The 22,485-nt window shown below is 36.6% G+C and overlaps 1 protein-coding gene across 3 annotated transcripts in view; it reads right to left on the bottom strand.

Annotated features, from left to right (window-relative positions):
• Positions 1 to 22,485, bottom strand: part of TMEM245 (transmembrane protein 245) — a 78,327-nt gene that overhangs the window by 53,991 nt on the left and 1,851 nt on the right. For 2 of the 3 annotated variants that reach the window (XM_027643853.1, XM_027643854.1), the window contains exons 2-6: positions 13,555 to 13,672; positions 12,222 to 12,323; positions 11,233 to 11,340; positions 6,236 to 6,448; positions 2,318 to 2,487 (exon numbers count right to left, since the gene is read on the bottom strand). In XM_027643853.1, coding sequence (XP_027499654.1) covers positions 2,318 to 2,487; positions 6,236 to 6,448; positions 11,233 to 11,340; positions 12,222 to 12,323; positions 13,555 to 13,672 — 711 coding nt within the window. Of the gene's footprint in view, positions 1 to 2,317; positions 2,488 to 6,235; positions 6,449 to 7,767; positions 7,855 to 11,232; positions 11,341 to 12,221; positions 12,324 to 13,554; positions 13,673 to 22,485 lie in introns of all 3 variants that reach the window. The other variant, XM_027643856.1, reaches the window with a different exon arrangement.

Below are 22,485 nucleotides of genomic sequence, written 5' to 3'. Positions count from 1 at the left end.
TCTACACTAGCCTCCTAAACTTTGTTTGGGAGAAAAAGACATGCCACTCTGTCTTCCTCATCCTCCCTACATTTTATTCAAATATGGAACTATTTCCTAATTGGGCATACTATGTTTGCCAGACCAGGTAGTACCACTAAATATTTGTGCGAAACAAACCTTGTCAATGGCTTGTCGTACTTTGGTAAGGGCCTCAATATGTTCTGATGCTGAGATTCAGTTTCCAACTAAATAGTATACAAATAAAAAACAAACAAACCAAACAAAAACCCTAAGCAGCTTCACCTCCCATGAAAACAAAGTATAAATAAAATATTAAAAAGTTAAATATCTAATCGCAAAGGGAACAATCCATCAGTCTTGGTTTCTCACACAGATGCAGAAAAGGTAAGCTGTAACAATTTACTCCCCAGATTTCTATTTTGTTTGCATATTTTTTATTTCCTCTTCAACAGCCCCTATTGAAGCCAAAATATTTGATAATCCAAATTAAATACAGTTCATCCACCCTTTCAAAAAAATCTTGCAAGGATGTAATTTTCATTCCTCTTCTTTCCCTGTCCCCACAAAAAAGACAACTGCCAATATTCTGTGGCATTGCTTCCCAAATTCTCAAGAGATATAATGCATCCATTATTCTAGAATACACAGAATAAGCATAGCCAGTAGAACTTAAAGATATAGAAGCATTAGTGTGATAAGCACAATAAGTGATTGGAAGAACACATAATTCCAGCTACCCATGATAAAAGCCAGCTGAAACAGAATTAGAATAGGCACAAATGATGACAACAGAATCATGCAGAGTAACAAATGTATTTCTTGTAACAGCTAGGAGATTTTAAATTGCTTTAATACACACAGCAAAGACTCAGAAGGAATAAATATGACTATAATTTAAAAATGGGAGTGAGAAGGGAGATGGAGAAATGAGTTGTGGCAACACTGTTCTTTTGCTTAGACAAGAACAACATGAATATAAACTGACCTTAAATAAATTTAAGCTGAAGAGCGGGGAGTTCTGCTGCACATTAAAGCCCTACCTTCTTTAAGGAGAAAAGACTTAGTGGAATTAGGAAGGATACTATATCATACAGTTATACAATACAAGGATACTAAACTTGACAACTCATGAAATACAATACGTTCAATATTGTGTCTAGAGAGTCTTCTTACTTACAAAACAAAACCATTTAATGAAAAGCTTTGTATAATGCAAGCTTTTATCCCAACATGTTAATACTTTTCACTACCTTTGGAAAACTGCTTTATTGTGTTCATAGTTGCATTTTGAATGGCTTTTCCTTTTCCAAACTCTTCCTTAATGAACCCTGTGAAATTGTTACTTTTTTCCTAGAGCCCTTTCAGTGCTTCTGTTGACCTCTTGACATCCATTTACCCATTAGATCCAGGCTTAAGCTCTTCCCTCTGCTGTAGGAATTCAGAGCTATAAACTGCAGACCAATCTGCCAAGGTACAGATGCTCTGACAAATGTACTTACAGAGTTCAGCTCTTCAGTTATAGAAACTGTGAGATAATGGTTTTTTCTAAAGCAGAGAACATTTCAACAGTATTTACAGAAAGCACATTCTTACACACCGGCAGAGTTACTACAAACAAAATAATCTACCAGTTTATGTGAAAACTTAAATTCTGAATCAAGGACATTTCATAAATTTTACAGAATTTTCCAACTCTGCAATTTGCTATGCAAATGTGAGAATGTTTTGAGTGGGGGAGAATGGAGGGTAACACAGATGACTTATTCTACAGCACTTCCTAAATACTTTACCCCACATACTTCTTTTCTTACAGAGGGAAGACTCGCTTCTGTGTGACCATATTACTTTGCTCAACAATTATACTTCCACACAGCATAAACAAATGTGTCCAAACTATCTCGGGCCCTACTTACAGAACACAATGGTTCGCTTTTTAAATTAAGTTTTCACAACAGAAGTAGGAATTTCTTATCCCTCACACTAAAGCTCATTAAGTTTAACTTCAAAATCTTTGTGACTAAACCATGAGAAATCTGCCTTACTCAGACAAGGAAGCTTATAAAGCTAACTCAGCATTTGAGAAGTGACTTCTGTCAAGCTTTGCATGTAATCATTTAACAAATTTAAATGTATACTTAAGTGTATGAATAGTGATAGAAGAGACATCGTTTGAAATACACCATAAAACAGAGTTTCACATGAAAGACATACCCATTAGTGACAGACATTTATTTTAAAATCAAAGCATCTCAGCATATGGTGAACAGAGAATAAAACAAACTTTCAAGTTGCTTAAGGAAGTAAGTAGAAATACCTTACTGTCAAGCTTTAGCATGACACTTCCAAGTCCTCTGATGGGCCGTGGAGCAAGAGCTTCCTGACGTTCCTTCACAAAATTCTCAACAAATTGCCACCAACTTTTGCAATGGTTTGCCAAGAAGTTCAAAACTCCAAAATGAACCACAAGTTTTTTAAGTGCCCAAACTGTAACCACAAGAAGGAAATTAAGTATCAGAGATTTCAGATGAGCATTACAAGACTACATATCCAGTCCATCCTGAAAGACCTATGAAAAAGAAAGGAAAAGACTTTCGACTTTTATTTCCCATTAGAAACCACTCAGAATTTTCAAGTGGTTTCAGTAGTAATCTCCTCACTCGCTTCACAGCTATGCTTATTTAGATGACAGCAGAAGAAAGGTGCCTGCACACTATTCAATAATGCAGCTAACAGACTTGAACAAGAGCTGGGACAAGAAGGTGTCATTCCATGATTCCAGTACAGCGGACTTCTCACATGTTCATACATACACCATGCCAGGTGACTCCATGCAAAATACCACATTCAGAACATTAACATCAGAACATTAACAGCATAACATAACTTTTATGTTACACATAAAAGAAAATTTTCAGTCTAAATTCTTAAGTTTTAGGTCTTTACACTGTTAAACTATACCTTTCCTTTAAGAATTGACAGCAGATTTATTTCACAGTAAAGAAGCATTCATTTTAATCTTCTGCAGAAGTACTACTGAGAGATTTTGCTTCTAAATATCAAAAAGCCAATTTTGAGATCAGCCTTTTGTCTTGGCTACATTTGATACTGAACTCCCTCTCATTACATTAAAATGTATTTCTAATAACACTTTTCCTTTACTATGAAAGACTTCTCCAAACTAGATTCATTACTTACTGCCATATGTTAACTCCACAGTAGGCAGCAGTACACTACCTCATCCTGAAAAATTCACACTGTGCTTCTACCTGGAGATGCATAAAATAACATACATAGCCTAGAAGGTTAACTTTCACTATCCACAGGGCATTTATCAAAGTTTCACAAAAGCCTATTTTCTCAAGCCACACCTGTGATAGTTTATGTTCTTTTTCCAGGAGAGCCAGTGCATCAATTCGCTGACATTTGGTTCACTTACCCTCTGGCACCACCATGTGGCAAATATGGGATTTATTCTCTGAAGAAAGAATAACCCAAAAATTTTTCTACTAAAATCATGTGTCAAACATACAAAAAAGGAGAAAATACAGTGCGAGTGCCAGCACCAAACTTACAGGCTGAAGTTCTGTATGATGAAATGCAACTCATGGTCAATACACAAACTGCTGCTCAGCAAAACTGGGCAAGCTTGCACTTTACAAGGTGAACAACACACCTGAAATGGCATTCTAACTTTCCACTAGTATTTGAACAATATCATCTAAAATAACTGAATGCACATTCATTGCAAAGGTGATGTCAGGAGATGCTACAGTCAAGGAAATGTCTATAGCTATATTAGGTTAAAAAGAGATAAGAGAGAAAAAGCTAAAGAAGGACTGTTATTAGAATGTTGTGAGCAAAATTAAAAAAAGGCTGCTTAATAAGAAATTCCAAACATCCCAGGAAGCAGAAAATTACCTGAAGACAAAAGAAAAAAAGGATACGACAGAACAAGCAAGGAAGCAAATGAAAGATCTTAAAAAAAAGCAATACCAGGATTCCCAGGGTCATATCACTGAAAAAAATGTTACAAGTGTTCCATAACCTGGTTTACTGCTTAGCTTTTAAATCCATACCAGTCTTTTCAATTTTTAATTTTACAGTTTAATTACAGTATAATTTTTCCGCCCTCTTCACTAAGCAATCTAAAAAGATTACCTCATTCCACCAAAGTACAAATGGATTCAAGGAAAAATGCCAGTGGTACTAAGATGTTTCTAATAATCTAAAGACTACTTCATGTGAGTCCTCTCTACCAATATAGGGAACTCTGGTGAAATTAACACCTTTTTATTTAAGGTTTTGGGGAGGGGTTTTTCCGTGGGTTTTTTTGGTTTGTTTTTTTTTTTTTTACATACTAGAAGCATTCTTCTTAAGGTCTCAGAAGTGCCTAAAGTTATTAGCCTCACTAAACTTGAACAGTTGTAAGGGAGCTTGCTTTATAAGCTTTCCTATTTTCCAAATATTTTCACTATTAACTCTCTTATGACGATTCCAGATTATCATAATTCACCATCTGACATTTAATGCAATCCACTGTTCCAAATTTGGCTTTGTGCATTATTATATTGCTTATTTGTAATATTTTTACGATGATCCAGTTATATTCAGCTATATGCCACGAAAAAAGCACTTAATGGTCTAGTGTCACTGCTAAGGCAATAAGTCACAAATATTCCCAAAAGTAATTTCTCTTTTGGCGAAAGTTTATTGGTTAGGTGGTTACTTTAGACCTAATGACTGGCAGCAGCAGTATTCATTCATTTCATTTATAGATATGCACTTTAATCTAGATTTGTCTGGCTCAAGCTTAAAACCATCCATTGCCATCTGTCTAATTGCAGAACTGTTCCATTCATTTTTCCCCCCACCCAAGTAGGCATTTCTGAACAGTGGTTAAGTTATTCCCTGACTTTTCAATAAACTAAGCCACATAAGCTCAGCTTCTAATAAGTCTAAAATTAATTTTCTAATCCCTTTATCATTTCTGATAGCCATTTCTCACAATACCTAGACACCAAAACTGGGAAGTTTCTTCTGTAGTAACTACGCTGAAATGAAACAAAGGTCAAACCTCTCTCTCCTCTTATCTGGCACTCAGCTATTTATATGCCTAGCCATCACATTACCCTTGAGCTGCTGCTACAGTGCCACAGCCAAAGGTGCAGTTGTTCCTTTTACTGTGCCTCCAGGAGTACACAGCCCCTTGAGCCCAAAGGGCTCCATGGTCACGATTTCCAGATGCACAACTAGATGGTTTACACTAGCCTTGTGTATTGTGTGCAAATCTCAAGGTTTTAGTAGCAGAGAGGCCTCTGGGGTGGCCTTCATGAGGAGAGACCATGAGGTATCTTGTGCGAGACACAGTTCCAGGTGGCTCCACAACAGATCCATCACAGGCCAAAGCTGAGCCCTGTGGTCACAGGTGTGCGCTGCTTTGGTGAAAAAGTACTTAAGAAAGGGCACAAAACACCAGACAAGGAGAAGAGGAAGGAACATAGAAAGAACAAGTGACTAGAGAGGAAGAAGGAACAGAGGGATGAACAGAGGCAATAAAAAGGCCAGGGAAGCAGACGTTCCACAGTAAAACAGGTACACCACTCAGAGGGACCAGAGCCTGTGGAGGACCCATACTGGAGCAGGTATACATCTTGAAGGGACTGTGGTCTAGGGATAGGAGGCCTGAGTTGGTACCTCCGTAAGAAAGAGACTGCAGCTCATGGATAAGCCCACATTAAAAGACAGGAAGAGTGATTGGTTTTGTGAGTACTTCGCCACTCGGCTTGGCCAACCCAACTTGCCCACAGAGCCTAGTAACCTATTTTTGATAGAAATTAAAAGTTAACATGAGCAAAACTTCACTATCGAATAACAGCTGAAATATTCTTTATTATAGGTGCAAAAATATGAAAAAGAAGATAACAAGAGGAAGAAAAACTAACTTCTCTAAACTAGAAGTATTTTTACTACATAAGATATGGCACTCCATTATTTCAAGTAACTACAACAGTCAACAGACAAAGCAATTTTACAGAGTTGTCCACTACATTGTAACAGACAGTGCACATCAGTCTTCCTATCTGAAGCTAAAATTCATCTTAACAAGTCTTGAAAAAGTTTTAAATTAAAACTCATACAAGCCTACAAGCCTTTCCTTCTATTTTATTTAACACAGCGTCTAAGGTTACTAAAGTCATCATTTAACAAATATTTCTAATAATTGGATTATTACCTGCAAAAGGCACTGGTAATAGCTGCACAATCCAAAAATTTAGCCAGATCTGAACAATGACGATGGCCCACACAAGTGTAACAAAGTAAATATCACTCGTTTTCTTTTTTCTAAGAAAAGATCCAATCTCAGGTCTTTGTCTGTTCCCAGAAGAAGATGAAGAGGAGGAGATAGATGGTGCAGCACGTGGAGGCTGATCACCTTCTGTTGCTCCTAAAACAAACACATGCAAACAAAGACATGGAAATTCTCACATTAATATTCACCACAAAATAGAATATGCTCCCTATTCCTAAATTAACTTTTTTTTTCTGGGGTGAAGGGGGAGGGCAGAGAGTTGTGTTTTGCTGTTTGTTTTGGGGTTGGGTGGTTTTGGTAATTTCTGTAAAAGACAGCCTTGGCACTGATCGGCATTTTGAAAAGTCAGAATAGGGCTGTGTAAGCTCTCCCACATCCCGTAACACCATGCCAAGTAGTGCTGGGAGGAGGAAAGAAGAAAAGTTGCTAAGAGGCCTCCTGTCACTGCAGACAAATTACAAGCCAAATATATTTTATCAAAGAACCGTAAAACCATGAAAAACACAAAGTATAATTCACTTCTAAAAGAAATCTGAAGTCTTAAAATTAATCTTCGATTTCCCTTTACTTCAAGTACTCAAAAAGGAATCTTAGATTCGCTCAAAGTTCATTTAAACAAAATAAAAATTATAGAGCATACACTGAAGAGAAAGTTTGTACCTTACCAATTTCTTACTATACTACTACTTTTCCTGAACACTTACAACGCAAACATAGCACTCACACTGTGATCATAAATTCCTTGCTTGTGTAACACACATTAGTAACACCAAGCACAAATTAGTGGGTAACAAATGTTGTCATCCTCTCACTCCAAAGTTAGCACACATGAAATTCAATTAGAAAATGTGAACCAATGTGTTAAAGACCCTTATACATGAACAGTAAATAGTAATTTCATGCAAAAATATTATGGACAAATTAAAATTCTTGTATACAGAACATGGCAATTCATTATTTATTTAACTTTCTTGTTGGCAAGTCTGCCTAGTATGAGTGACACCAAATCCATCTTCAGTCACTCTACGTAGAATCTCTCCCTGAGAACACTAGTGTTAACTTTTGCTGAGTCTTCGTGCTGGTGTCAAAACACACACATTTCCAACACGCCACTACTTGAGAAAAATTTGCAGCCATAGTGGAGGAACACACACAGAGGAAAACCTGAAAAGTCACTCTGTGCTGAAGAATAAAAGGCAATTTATTATGCTGATACATACCACAGTTGATAAACAATGAACATAACTCTTTCACTGGACTTGTGTCACATCGACACATCTTCTCCCATGAAGAAAAACGGCTGTAAAAACTGTACTACAACACACTGCATGCACATCAGTCAAACAATTTGTGTTCCACACACGCGTTTTTAGCTGCAATGTGTCACTAAAACCATTTCTAGACTAAAGCATGACAGCCTGAATGTGCAAAAAGACAAGACTGATTTGTCATACGTGTACAGTGGTGGTAAGTGACAAACTCCGCATCCTCACACACTGGATGAACACTCCTCTTTTGCTGCAGAAGTCTGCACTGGTGTTCTACAAGTAAGTGGAACTATTTTTAGAGCTTATAAACACATTCCCCACCACACTAATACAATAATGCAGATCTATTGATTCACCCAACTGATTGACACTGGAATGATGACAAACATCAGCTGGTTGCTGTTTATGTATTTGGTGGAACTTCAGAATGCTGGAATTACAGCATGCAACGTGAAAGAAGGAACTCTCCAAGCAGCTGAACACAGCAGAAGCTTCAGATGGGGTGGTTCTTGGCAAATTAGGACATGCCTCAAAGGGATGATGGCCAGCCCTACCACACAAACTATACTTTCGAGAAAAAGACACAAGTTCATTTTTCATAAGAGGAGAGAAAAAGTTACCTGCAAACAGAAATTTTCCTAAAAAGACAAACTGTTTTTGTCATATGGAAGAGGGTCTATGATTCCCTGTACTTCTCAGCCTGTTTTTAATGAAGTAGAAGAGTACTAACAGAAACAAATGGATGCATTAAAGGAACACAAATTTGGAAGCAGTATATCCATAACTATATCTCCTCTATCAATTCAACTTATTGAACACTTCTTACTTTTTTTCTCCAAAATTAATACAGTCAACATAAAAAGTAACATTCCAGCAAGCAGAAACTCAAATATTTATCAAAGAAAAGGAAGTGCTAAAAGCTAAAACAGAACAATAAGCTGAAGTCTATGCCTAAGATTAAAGTTATTCACATTTTTTTCCCAAAAAAGTCCTTAGTAGAGTCATCTTCATGAAATAAATAAAATTCCTTCTTTTGGTAATGAAAAATTTGACACACTTTTTCTTGCAATGAAGAAAACCTTAACTAAATAACAACAGTAATGTTAAGAGCAATACCAATCAAACAGCCTTATTCTCTTACAGTTTCCCTATTAAGCAAACTGTACACAGAATGCAAAACAAATGGGAAAGAGCTTGCGGGGGGGGGAGAACTAAAAAATCTTAGGGGACCTGAAGACATGAACACTTCTTCAGAATGCAGTTCCACAGCACTTTAAGCAGAACTAAACTGGCACTGCCAATGACCCAGTATTCTCCCCATGACAAACACACACCTGCATTAGAACTGCCATTCAGATGACTGTATCCTAAGTCAGTTCACAAAGGTGATCCACCCAGAAAGCCATCAAAATTTTTGCTAATTAAAGAAGTCACATTCTGTGGGCAACATATGCTCTACAAACCAAGGCATGAGTGCCTTTTCCAACACAAATGGGGAAACAAGACCTATCAGTATAGTGATTCAGAGTAACTTTGGATTCTGTAAAATCTCATTTAGTGTGCTTCATGATATTTTGAGATGAAACCTGAAAAACACCTTTCTGTATTCCAACCAATGAAAGTATGACAGTCTAAACAGTTAATAGACACTCAGTAAAGAATTATAGCAAAATCTGAATGCATGCTAGTTCTTTGAATATAATAACAACAAAAAAAGCAAATAGGTTGTCCTATTAAGACACGTTCTTTTAATTTAGACAATACGTTCTTTGTCATGTCAACTTCTTGTTGACATAGAATTTTGAATTATTCTCATCCCCAAGAAGAAAAAACCCCAGCAGCATTAACAGAGAGTTGTCGACATCTTTTCACAATTTCAAGAGAAAAATATTTTTGTGGTTTTTCTTTTAAGAAATCAAAGAAGCAGAGGGTGAAAGGGAGAGTAGGAGTCATGAATACATTTAAGGATTTCAGTATCTATCATAGCCAAAGCCAACAAGACAACAGAATCTTTCCTAAAAAGTACTGCAGTGGTATCTGCTTCATAAGCTGCAGACTCCTCCTTTGCTGTATATTCTGGAAACTCCTGGAATACCAGGAAGGACCACTTAGACCACCTGCACTGGTATCAATAAACTCCTTGCCCCCAGTACAACATATCAGTATTCAACAACAAAATATGGAAAAACATGAGTGTTCAGAAAAAACTATAAAATCAACACAGTTTATTTCCCCGCACAGTCTTTCAATGAACAAATTTAAGCCACATAGAGAACAGTAAAACCCAAGAAGTATTGATTGTTCTACAATTGATTTAGCATAGTATAAGGAAAACCAAAAAGTTGTAGGTTCTTAAGCCTGTAGGCAAAACCTTTTGCTGTACAAGAATAATGTTTCATCACCATTTACAAAAGATCCAAACCAAAGATGGCCAAACTTATGCTTAATATATTACAGAATAGAATGTTAATTTCCAACAGACTGTTGCAAAAGTATTTTAACTACTGCTAGGAGTTAACAGGAAACTCCACATTTGTTCTTTTCCTGCTGTGTAGGAAAACAATAACAGAATTTCCAAGACATAAAGACCCATCTGGTTAACTGTTTCAAGAAGATAAGTCGAAAAAACATTCACTATAAAAGACACTTTTTTAAAACTGCTGTAGTTTTCTTAAAAACAGAACAAAAACTGTCTTAAAGAAGTGAAAAAATTAAAATTGGTAAGTTAAAAAAAAAGGCAAAAAAGAACACAACCACTTACATAGCCTGTTTTTTTCTTGTTGCCTGTTGCTTGACCAGATTTCAAAATTCAACTCAAAAAAACCCCAAAACAACTCACTTCCAAAATTAAAGATGATATTTTGATTATAGTCATGTAAAATGTAGAAACAAAGGCAAGAAAAGAGTAAGTTGTCTAAAGCTGCCCTTCTCACATTTAAAAAATCAGTTTTGAAATTTCACTTTCTCTCAAGTTGAATGATCTGTTTGGTCTACTTGCAGGAAATGGACGAAACTTTTTCCAGAGATCTCAATAACAGCTTAATTTTCTAGTATAGCATTCCATCTGAGATGAACCCAAAAATGATGATAAGGTTCAAAAGCAGCGATGGACATCTAAACACCTTCTTTGCAACTCTTTCAAGCCAGTTGTGTTATTGCAAGTGAAAGTATAATGTGACTCAAGCTACAACGTCAAGTAAACTCGCTATAGGAGGGACTTTGATCACATCATGGTTAAAGTGGGTTTTTTTCTCACTATGATGTATACAAAAATTATTCCAGTCTGTCTGTACCTGGTGGAAAAACCCAGTTATATCATGTAACTGCCAACAAATCAAAAGGTTAGGGAAAAAAAAAAAAAAAGAACAAGAAAAAGTCACTGTAAAAAAACCCAAAACCATAATAAATCCTTCTAGTCAGGCCTTCAAAACATACAGACAGCCACACAAACTATCCTTTGCAAGACAGCTTTTATTTTAGCATCTTCTTAACATTTTTAAAAACAGATAAACCTGATTCATAAGGGAAGTTTAAATGTACTGTTTTGGACAGAATTAAGCGATAGGGAATATTTTGAAATTTGTTCTTAATTCCCTCCAATTTCATGTCTTTAGAGCAAATTCAAATGTTTCTTACAGAGTATTCAGTCACCTGAGGGTTGGGAGGAATGTTCATTATTAGACTCATCTTCTGTCATTGAAATTGCCATGGCAATTGTTGAAGCAGCAATGGAAATCATCTGACCAGGAAGCTCTGCCCCTGTAAAATATATATGTGTATGTAAATAAAGAAAAGCTTAAGTCTTAAAATGTTTTATTTTTAGTTTGATACCCACTGAAGCTGTCAAGCAACAGAAATTATATGGATAGACACTGTTATTTTTTAGTATGCATTATATGTACTCAGTATGACCAAACAGGAATGAGTGCCATTAATTTTAGTATTAAACACAATTTTTAGTGTCAAAACTCAAAACCAGTTATTTGCTTAGTGTTTTTCTTGCTAATGGACTGCTACCAACCAAAAAATTTGTGGTTGTTGGCAGTCTGATCATTCAAAAACTTTTTATACCAGTTAATCAATTTTACTAACCAACTAAAACAGCAAGACAGGAAAAAGGTTTTCTTCACAAGGAACAACTGATGTTTATTTTTTGCAAAACTGACTCACAACAGGCAAAACCTATTCTTCCAAAGTCTTAACACAAACCATTACTTTAAGAAATTGGTATTTTAAAAATGAATGAATGGATATAAGAAACTTCCTGAATAGAGTTGTCTCAGTTTCTCTCATAGTCAGTATTATAGGAGCTACTAAAGCCATACTGCTCATTTCTTTCAAAATTATCCTCTGATTTCAAAAATCATGGGCTACGTTTATGCTTGAAACTCGGGCTTAATAATGAGTCACTACTTTACCATAGTAAAGAAATATCAGTCCATCATAATAATTTTCTGTAAAGAATTAAAGATTCACTTCATCTCTAGTAAACCACTTTGAAACAAACATACTAAAAATCTCATAGTAAATTCTTGAAATCCATGTGCTATTGAATTTACAGGGATACAGTCCAGATTCTTTCACATGACTTTACAGAACTTTTGCCTCCAGCAATAAAAGAAACAGTGACTTGTCCTTACCAGAAGACTCCTTTCCATTCTGCTGTTCATGCAACATGCCTACAGTCATCAGAACAACTATAACCAGAAATACAGGAATTCTCCAGGAACCTGCCACAGAAGCTGAAAGATACAGTGTTGGGATTTTTTTTTTTCCAAGAAAAATGACACCATTAATAAACTCTACATTCATCAACCAAAAACAACCTAGGCAAATACTAAGAAGTGTCTTAAAACAAACAAGTTTTCCATATGCAAGAAAAGGAAGAACAGAAAACACAGGCGAACAAGTTTCTCAATGAATAAATCAAGCTGTTACTGTTCCTAATTTAAGTGAATTTAAACTATGTTGATACAGAAAACAACTTTAAAAACAACTCGCAAAATCACATGAAAATACACACAAAATGAAAATATTTTAGATATGAGGCAGATCAAGTCCCCCCCAAAAATGTGTACTCATGTTAGATCTCCACAGAGTGGGATAGAGCAAGGCCTTCTTAGGCTTTGGCTATTCAGCCCATACTTCCAACAAACACAAGACTGTCAAAATTTAAGCAAATGCAAAGATACTGTGTGTAGCTTAAAACCTCAGGAAAGCATCCCCACACGGCCAGAACAACCCATGAAACCTGCTGCTAAACCAAAGCAAATCATAGTACACTGTGAAACCTTTTATCATGATAGTCTTCTATTATTTGCATGATACTTCCACCATAAACTCTGCTATGAGAATATAAGCTGACAATCTCTTATATTTAATGCGCAACGTAAATCTAAAATATTACTATAACCTTATATTTGCATTAACAAATTATATAGTTACTGGTAAATGTATTTTATATTGCTGATATCATCTTGACAAGCCTGTTGACTACTGATAGAATTTTTTTTTTTTTTTTTTTTGCTTCCACTACTACTATTAAATGCATTTTACAGCTTTAGCCTTGGTTAATGGTAGGCTGTCAACACAATAATAATAATACTACCACAAATGAAAGTCTAAAGCCACCCACACGTGACCCTAGCCTTTCCTCAAGGTCAAGGAGTAAGTATCTGGTCCATCTACCAAAAAAGGGAAAATCGTGAGAAGTACAAGAAGTTTTTCTCATGGAAAACCATGAGAAGTACAAACTAGGTAGGAGGAGCAGAAGACATATTTTGCTCAGCATCTTGATACCTTCCCTACTTCAATGTTCCCTTCTGGATACATGCAGCCAGAATTACTGAGCAGAGAAAACAGTGTGCACTTCAGCCAAGACCCCATTATACAGATTCACCAGGAAAGCAGAGGAGGAGCTTTGTTGACAGAACCCCCACGAATGCATCAAAATAATGACTTCTAGTTACTCACCTAAGTGAAAGAGCAGCATAATCCAAACAGGAACAGAGACTGCTTTTAAGTAACGTTCAGTGCTTATATTCCACTTGAATGAAACCATTAGAAGGTAACCAACTACCAATGTCCATATCTGTAAGAAAAAGACACACATAGGTATGTATACACAGCTGAAAATAGAGCTCTATCGTACTCACGTATGTGTGTACACATATGCACACCCCCATAACTGCCATACAGAGAGGACTGAACTCAGCTTCTCAGTCTTTAAGAAACCCACATTCCAATTAATTACAAGAGTTTTTTTCTCCATGCAGGAGAACTATAAACTCAGTGTGAAGTGTAAGGGCAGGCTAGTACGGTTCTAACATGGGGGGGTATAGATGCTTTGCTGGGCACAAACCCCAAAGGAAGGCGATCAAGCAACTACTCTGGAACTATTATCAAAAGGTGAGAATCTAAATGAAACAGGGTCATCAGTGGCACCCATAGGGCCACGAGAAGATGGAGCACAGCACCACTCGTTTCAGCACAGAGCAGTTTGCCAGCTCCTGTGTTCCCATCCAAAGAGACAAAAGGGGCTTTAAGCCAAAGAAGCCATTAGGAAGCACAAGAAAAACTGCTGTTCCTCAGCAGTGCTGGTGCACAAACAGAGATGCCTTTAAATGACTTATAACATGTAAATTTATCATATATTTAACTAAAAAAACCAAAGAGACAAGAAGGCATCAGAGGCAGCATATCAAGAAACAGAGGCGGTCATTTTGGGTTTGCTGCTTCTAACTGCCTTCTATAACTTTGTTTATCAGAATTCTAATTGCAATACAGAATTCTAATTATGAATCCTGAGATGAAGAATTTGAGTTTGAAAATGCTGAAAAAAAGGAAGCAGTGGTAACAGGAAGTGAAAAGCTGCTACTCAGGAGAAGGTATGAAATAAAAGAAGTACAAAAACCTGTAAAAATAAAAACTCAGTGTTGCATTCTTAAAATTAATCAAGATATTTCTGGCTCAAATTCAACAAACATTCCCTATCCATAACCAGTTAAGCTAGCCTTCAAATTTACACTTATAAGTCCATAAATCCCAATGCATTTTTAAGAGAATTTCTATTAACAGCATTTGCTGAATCAGACATCACTGTAAAAAGTAAGAATGCACAGGCAGAGATACAGAACAAGTAACCAGGCAGAACACAAAAAGAGTTTTCACCTCTTTACCTTGCACTATCTGCCTCATGCTGAAGATGCAAGAGTCCCTGTGAAAAGCAGGTTTGTACAACTACTTCCATTTATTTAACTGGTGTAGAGGAAATCTTAATTGTACTGAATCAAACAGACAAGCAGTCCTGGTCTCTGGTAACTTCAGAGGGAATGATCACACATGTAAGGTAACTTAAAATCGCTTAAGATATGTGAACAAAGGAATACCCTTTCCATACCAATCTTTCTAAGCAAAGCAGATTGCTAACTTTTTTCACTGCTATCTAGCTCTAGCTTTTCATCAACACAGCTCCAAATAGCTTATGGCCAAGTGTGAACTCAAGACAAATGTCTAAAACTAACATAACCCATGGACATTAAGACTAAAGTCATAAACAAACAAAAATTTTTATTGGAAATGCACAGCAGCACTCCTTCAACAGCATAGGTTTGTAACAAATTCACTCACAAGGCATTTGCGGCACACCTGTAATTGCAAGAGACAACTCATCACGAAAATGCTATCCTACTTGCTAAAATCAGCTACATAGCACCTTTGTATGATAAATCTTCCAGCATCAAGCAGATTTTTCTCTTTAGTTTTTAAATTTAATGACAAATTACAAATGGGAGACTCAGTATGTTCAGTAATTTAAACTGTCTGAATAAAACCAAGCCAAAAGTAGGAGGCTAAGAGGGAGTAAGACTGTTTAATAGCCAACAAAGCCAAACACATTGCACTTTTATCCATGCATGTAGCTGAACATCACAGGGTTTAGGTATTCAATAATCTTTTCAGTTGTAAGTTAAAATAATTGACCAGTTCTCATTTCTAAAAGCTTAGCAAATGACCCAAGTAAAAGCATTAATTTCTACTGAATAGAGAGTAATAGCTTACTTCAAAATAAACAAGTTGCCTTGTTCCAGAGATCAAACAATAACAATCCTGAAGCAGTGTAAAAAAGCCTATGTAGTCAACCGACTGGTGAAAGAAGTTTAATTTCAGTGACACTCTTTATTGGTTGATGTGATGGCCAAGCACTTTCCTACACTTCAAGAACCACTGCACAGGAACTAGGGTGGCCTACTTCCAACAATTCATAGTTGAAAGCAACTGATAAAGCAAATTAACCTAAATTGACACGGACTAGGATTTCATCCCATACTGACTTGGCAACAGCATTTTTTTTTTTCTTAACTCTTTAAAGGCATATTACATAACCTTTCCCACTTTTTCAGGATGGTCTTCAAAGGTTTTGGCTTCAAGAGCATGAGAATATAAATAGCCTCTTTACTATTATATATCCTTCTCAAGAACTGACATAATTGAAACAAAAAATAAAAGATATTGACTACTTTCATTAAAATTAAGCTACTTCTATTATTGTAATGAAACTGGAATTGATAAAATTCTATGCTAGACCAAAATGTCTATAAATTTGATTTAAAAGAGTATAGAGCTAACCAGGTAACTAATTCATACATTTCAGACTTCATAGAATGCATTAGCTACCATAAACTACTGATTTATCAAGCTGTAGTCAGTTTGCAGATGCCTGTTTCACCGTGTACGCTGAGATTTTAAATCACTACTCAATCGCAATTGTTATTTACAAATGTTATCTTAATTGTGTGAACAGACAGTAAAGACCTCATTTTTCACATCTCCTTTGTATTTTGTAGCATCCCTCACAAATTGAACAAAATGTTGTTTTGCCTTTGAAGTAAAACCACCTGCTTCCCTGAACAAATAGACATAAGACTGCAGTTCTTGGATTTTGGCATCTATTTCTGGGTTAAAGTGGTAAATTTAAGAGGCCAGATTTAAAGATGCCTTAGACAAGTCTGAAGGGCTTCAGTTCTCTTTAAATTGCCAAATTACACCTTAGAAAGATTAAGCTTTTATGTTAAACACAATCATCTGTTTCAGTGATTTTTCTTTTAAATTTCAGTGTTGGAAAGTCTCAGATTCATCAGAATGACCATATCACCAACGTTACTGAAAGTCTGTTTCCCATTACTGTTCAAGTTGAAAGATTTGAAAATCTGAGCCACTCGTTTGGCCTTGGCATCAGTTTTCAAGAACAAACTCAAACTCAGCTTTTGACAACATTTATACTGATTTATACTGGAGAGTAAAATCCTTTATCTACACGGTTCCCTCCCTTTCTTTCCTATCAACAAGTCAATCTCAAAGAGGGAGGTTTAACAGATGAGCTCATTTAATAGCTCACTGCTACTGAAAGCGGCAGTTCATTCTCTCTTACTGCCAGCTGGGCGGTCCCACCTCTTCTGCACAACAGGTTTAACATTCATCCAGCCAGCTCAAGCTCCCTAAGCTCATAAAAAAAACTATCTGTAATTCAGTTATAGCAAAACAGGCTCACAGAAATATGACAGGGCAACTGAAGCATATGTCAGAAGTGGGATAAGCAAGAACAGCTCTTCACTCGTAGCAAAGCTGTTGGAATGATTTAGTCTTTCTTGGAATGTTGCCCCAACAATGTAACATATGGCAGTAAACACATTTCCTACCTGTTTCATGTGCTTTCTCAGGCAAATGGTGTGATTCTTGGGGTGGTCCTATGCAGGGCCTGGAGTTGTACTTCAATGATCCTTGTGGGCCCCCTCCAACTCAGGATATTCTATGATTCTATGAACCACCCCAAAGTAAACACCACAGTGAAGACTGAGAAGATTAACTAACAGCTACTTCTTTTGATATATGCCCTGCCAACTTTCCAAAATTTTTCAGTTTTTAACAAGTCAGGACCTATTAAATGAGGTGTTTCAACTCTTGTTTTCTAGTTGTCTACAGTCTCCCTTGGCCATTTTGAAGTGGTATTTTTTTCCAGGCTGCTCCTTTCAACTTGAAAATCATACAGCAAGGTTTTTAGGGTTTGGTTTATGTTTTGGTTTGTTGTTTGTTTTTTAATTGAGATTTAAATTTAAAACTGCTTGATGAAACTACAGATCTAATTAAATTACTTTCTATTTTCCAGTTTGTTTCAGCATTTTGAACCAAGAAAAAGGCCCTAACTACCTCATCACTTCCCTTTAGCATTTTAAAATAAAATTTTCATTGGTTTTTCTTAAAATAGAAAATCCTTATAAACATATTGACTAAACATTAACACAGCACTTTCTCAAACTTTTAGAACTGTGTTGTAGCGCAAAGCTGGTTCAAAGAAGTGATTTTATGACAGAAGTTCATCATTTCTATATCTTCCTCCTCAGCAGTGATGAAGGCTGGCAAAGGAAAACAAACCTACCACAGAAGTTGAGAAGAATATTGTTGGACTTGAAAAATGCAGCAACATACAGCATTAAACCAAACTCTGTTTGCCTTCAGAAAAATCAGTGTTTTCTTCAGCTTTCTGTTCATTTGAAAATGGTTTTATAAACAATATAAAAGATAATAAGGAGGCGGGTGATGAATTATGAAAATGTCATTTTGACTCCAATTTTCAGAACAAAAATTAATTTTAGATGGCTATACTGCATATTCCTTAGTACACAAGAGGAAATATCCCACAGTGTGTAGAGTCTGGCAGAGTAAGAATGTGTAACTGTCCTTCATTCAGCATAGAGAAAGCCTTTGTCAAACAGATCAAACATGTGAGATGTTTGATCATCATCATTTTTGTTCAACTCAGACCAAAGTTTACCACCTCTTCCCTTCACTAAGGAAGCCATCATTTACCTAAAGCAGGTTCTAAGTGAACACAAGTAAGTTATTCCCTGCCCCAGGTCCAAAGGACTAGAATAGTGCACCCATTCTGTTTGTTCTAGAACCCCCAACTTTGACATATACCCATGTCAATATGTTTGGCATTAAAACACACAGACTACTAAACCACATGAAACAGAAACATAGTGTTGACTGAGATCACCCTTTTTTGAAGGGACAAAAGTATGAACCCATAACTGAAACCTGGGTGGGGGGAGTATGGGCAAACTGACCATCAAAATCTACACTGGTACACATGGGTTAAAAGTATTTTCAATGTGTCCTGCAACGTTTCCTATACTGTGAGTTTAAGAAAGAAAATATTAAATATAAGATATCCAGAAGATTGCAGCTATGGATGTTGAAAATATTTCTCCCTTAGTTCACTTCTCCTGTCTTAATACAAAATTACTTATGAGAAACAATAAAAACACTATTTAGAAATCAAGCTTACCAAGATTCACTTGTAAAAAGAAGTTTTACGAAGTACATCAAATTCTTTCCCTGCTGACAACCTTTATGGTGACACTTTTGCAAGAGATGGCTCCTCAACATACACAACTTCTTCACTTTCTTGTTTTATTATATAGAGTACAGTCAAAATTTTGCTGGACAGTTCCAAAACGATCATTTCTTTCAGAGGTGGTAGAAAAAGAAACATCCTTGTGTTCAAATACATATAAATACCAATACATAACTAATATTATGTAGTATATATCATTAGGCTTTAGGCTACTGTCAGCTTAGAGTTTGGGGCTACAGCTCATGCATATAAATCAAAACAAGCTCCTAAGCCTCCTCAAGAAAGGTACTGCACTGCATGCTCTTCCAAAACTGAGGGAGGGTGTGGAAGGGAAAAACAACAGTAGAAAATGAAACATTATCAATATCTCAGACTTTCCCTGCCGCTCCTCATCACGTTTTTAAGTAGGTCACATGTGGTCTCTACACAGTTTATCTCTACCAGGTTGTGAAAATGAGCCAAAACCTGTGGTTTTGGTAAGATGTGTTTACAGTCAGTACCTGTCTGTATGATTTATAAGCCAAGATACCATAACAATAAAGGATTATAAACAGTGGAAAGAATACTTAAGAACTTTTTCAGGTGTTGTTTGGGGGTTTTTTATGCTGGGCAAGTTTTAGAAACCTGCAAGCCTGCTTTAAGAAGAAAGAGAAGGGAAAAAAAAGCTACCCAAAACATTCAAAAAATAGAAATTGTATGCACATCAAAAATCAGAACTGTGATTTTCCCATTTGTAGCTATTCCCACATTATGGTCAAACTATGGTCAAACCCTCTCTTTTGCTAGAAGAAAAACTGCCCCATCAGGCGAACTTGACAAAACATAGATGCCTTTCTGCCTCCACAGTAAAACTGTGGAAGCCAAACATCTCAGAGCATGTGACTCAAAGCATTTGCCAGGAAGTACGCTTGAAAATTTCAGTGTGGAAGGGCTACTTAGGGACTGCTGACATCTAGTGCCAACACAAATGGAGGTTTCCCCGGTGGATGCCTTTGATAGATTCCTTCATGAGGAACAGACAGTCCATTGGCCAAAACAGACAACACATACTTTGACAATATTCCAGTGTGGAAATACCATGGAAAATGGTGTTACAAGATTTGCCCAGCACTGTAGTAAGGATAAGATTGTTTAAGTCCTCTAACTGCATGCAAACCCTAGAACAACACGAGCTGTAGCTAGTACAATTAGAGATATAAAAATACACTGACACACACATAGGAGTACACAGTTCTGACTCTGACCAATAACTTGTGACAAACCAAGGAAGAGAGGCTGGCCAGCAGAAAAAGATTTTGACAATCCTGTAATCAAGTTCACTACAGAGAATTCTGCCCATTATGATTATATCAAATTTAATTTACTAAGATGAACTTCAGAGGTAACACAGAGCAGCTGTATAATTCTCTACATCTGCTTGGATCTACTAACTATCCATTTTCCAAACAAATATGAGCATGTGAGCTCTTCTAAAAACAAAACAAAAAAATACAACTAATAGCTGGCATTTACTAAGTGTAAAATGTAAGCCTGAAGGATTTTAAAGTCTTGACACAAAGCAGAAGAATCTCTCATACCTTAGATACAGTGCTGGATATAGGCATACTTCCTACAAAACTAGGGCAACAAGGCCATCCCAGGTTAGTCCTCAGAAGGTATGCTACCTGTAAGGGTAACCATACTGAAACTGCTGCAGCATAAAAGCATTTAGGGGTATATTCAGTCCAATATAGGAAAAACTCCTCTCCTTTCCAAGAAAGAAAAGAAAGAGTAAAACATTCCCATACCCTTTTATATGTAACTGAAGTTCATGTAGGGCCCTCTATATAAGACTCCTGCAAACAACCCATAGAGAAGGTTAGAGTCAGAGCAAGGAAATCATCTGGAATTTTTAACCAGCCTCTAAATTTAAGGCCCAGCAGACTACTACATTTCTTGAGCAAGTTTCTTCAAAGATGATGGAGGAACTGTAAAGCACGAAGGGAAAGAAAAGGAGACCATGAGAGTGAGATGCTTGTAAACTAGCTTAAGATCTTGTTCTTCAAATGCAGTGTTTTGCAATCACCTATCAAACAATCTAATCATGGAGGTACCTAAGATTGCAAATTCCTAAACTGCAGGTGAGACTTAAGAATCACAGACAGGAAAGTAGCCACTTCCAAATCTTTCATGTCAACACTATGAATGGCTTTTCCAGATTTGAGGACAACAGGACAAGAAAGCTCTTTAACACACTGGTGCCAAGATACAGTTTACCATGTCATTATCACATGCAATTGCTGCATTTGAAGAAGAGGGGTTTTTTTCCTGGAACTTCAGAGGAAAATTTCTGTCTCTGTATCATGGCCTAGTAGATAACATAAAAATACCTTTCATTAGAGAACATCAGAGCAGTATTCCAAAAATGCATAATTCTCATGATAGGCATCCACTCGCTTCTCTAGTACAACAGAGGGAACCAGAAAGGAACAAGACAATCATGCATACAGAAGGAACCGTGGAGGATTCAGATCCCGGAGAACAGTGCAATGGAGCAACCAACTCATAATATTCAAAATTCCTATGCAGCTAACAAGTAGAACATATGCATGTAAATAGCATCCTGCAATATAACGCGGCAATTAAATGGCTTTAAAATGCTTAACTGAAGTTAAAGCTGATAGTATTAACTGATCCAGCTCAGGGCTCCTCAGCAGAATGGATAAAATTAAGTTATCCTGCTACAGATCTGAGATAATGCAAATCAGGTAACGACAAAATTAAAAAATGTATAGACTGCAAAATGTATAGATGATGCCAGGCTGAGCTGAGGTTTTTTACAAAGAAAAGCCCACAGTTTCTTTCTCATAAAGAGAAAGAAACATAGGCAGCTTGCTTAGAAAGCTACTGCAACTGGTTTGCTTAGGGAAGTCTATGGCCAGTTACCTGGACACAAACACAAAATTTTCTGAAGGAACTCAATCCTGAAGAGTTCTGGGAGCTTACTATCTTTGGCCCAGTTAAAATCTTACAGCAGTTCAATGAACACAAGCATTAAATCAGAAACACCAGTGCAAAACCAAAGCATCAGAGACCGCGAAACAAAGTTGCACTGAGCATGCACAGTGCATTACAATCATAGTTATGAGGTTAAATCAGTGCAGCTTCCTTTAGTGCCCTGATACTTACTCAGTGAAAACATGGCTTAATTAACAAAGTTTTAATAAAAGCCTGGACTTAGTCAGGTCAGTTAATGTAGCAATATCACCGATTTGTTAAAAATGAAGCGGGTGGGTTAATGCAAAGAAAAATCTTAAACTTATCAAGTAAATTGTGTGGCAACAAATCAAAGCTTCCCATCAGTACCAAGCCACGCTTAGATTCTGCCACTACTCAACTGAAGATAAACACGGTTGTATCTTGCCTCTATAAAGAAAGAATGTGTCTCTACCTACTCAGTCTCAATTATACCTCTGAGGACAAAACAGACCATAAACAGACATCCCCTGATA

This window comes from Corapipo altera, unplaced genomic scaffold (genome assembly GCF_003945725.1).
Source record: "Corapipo altera isolate COAL_440 unplaced genomic scaffold, ASM394572v1 24b, whole genome shotgun sequence".
NCBI classification, from domain to species: domain Eukaryota; kingdom Metazoa; phylum Chordata; class Aves; order Passeriformes; family Pipridae; genus Corapipo; species Corapipo altera.
Note: the sequence above shows the minus strand (reverse complement) of the source record. Positions and strands in the feature narration are given on the sequence as shown.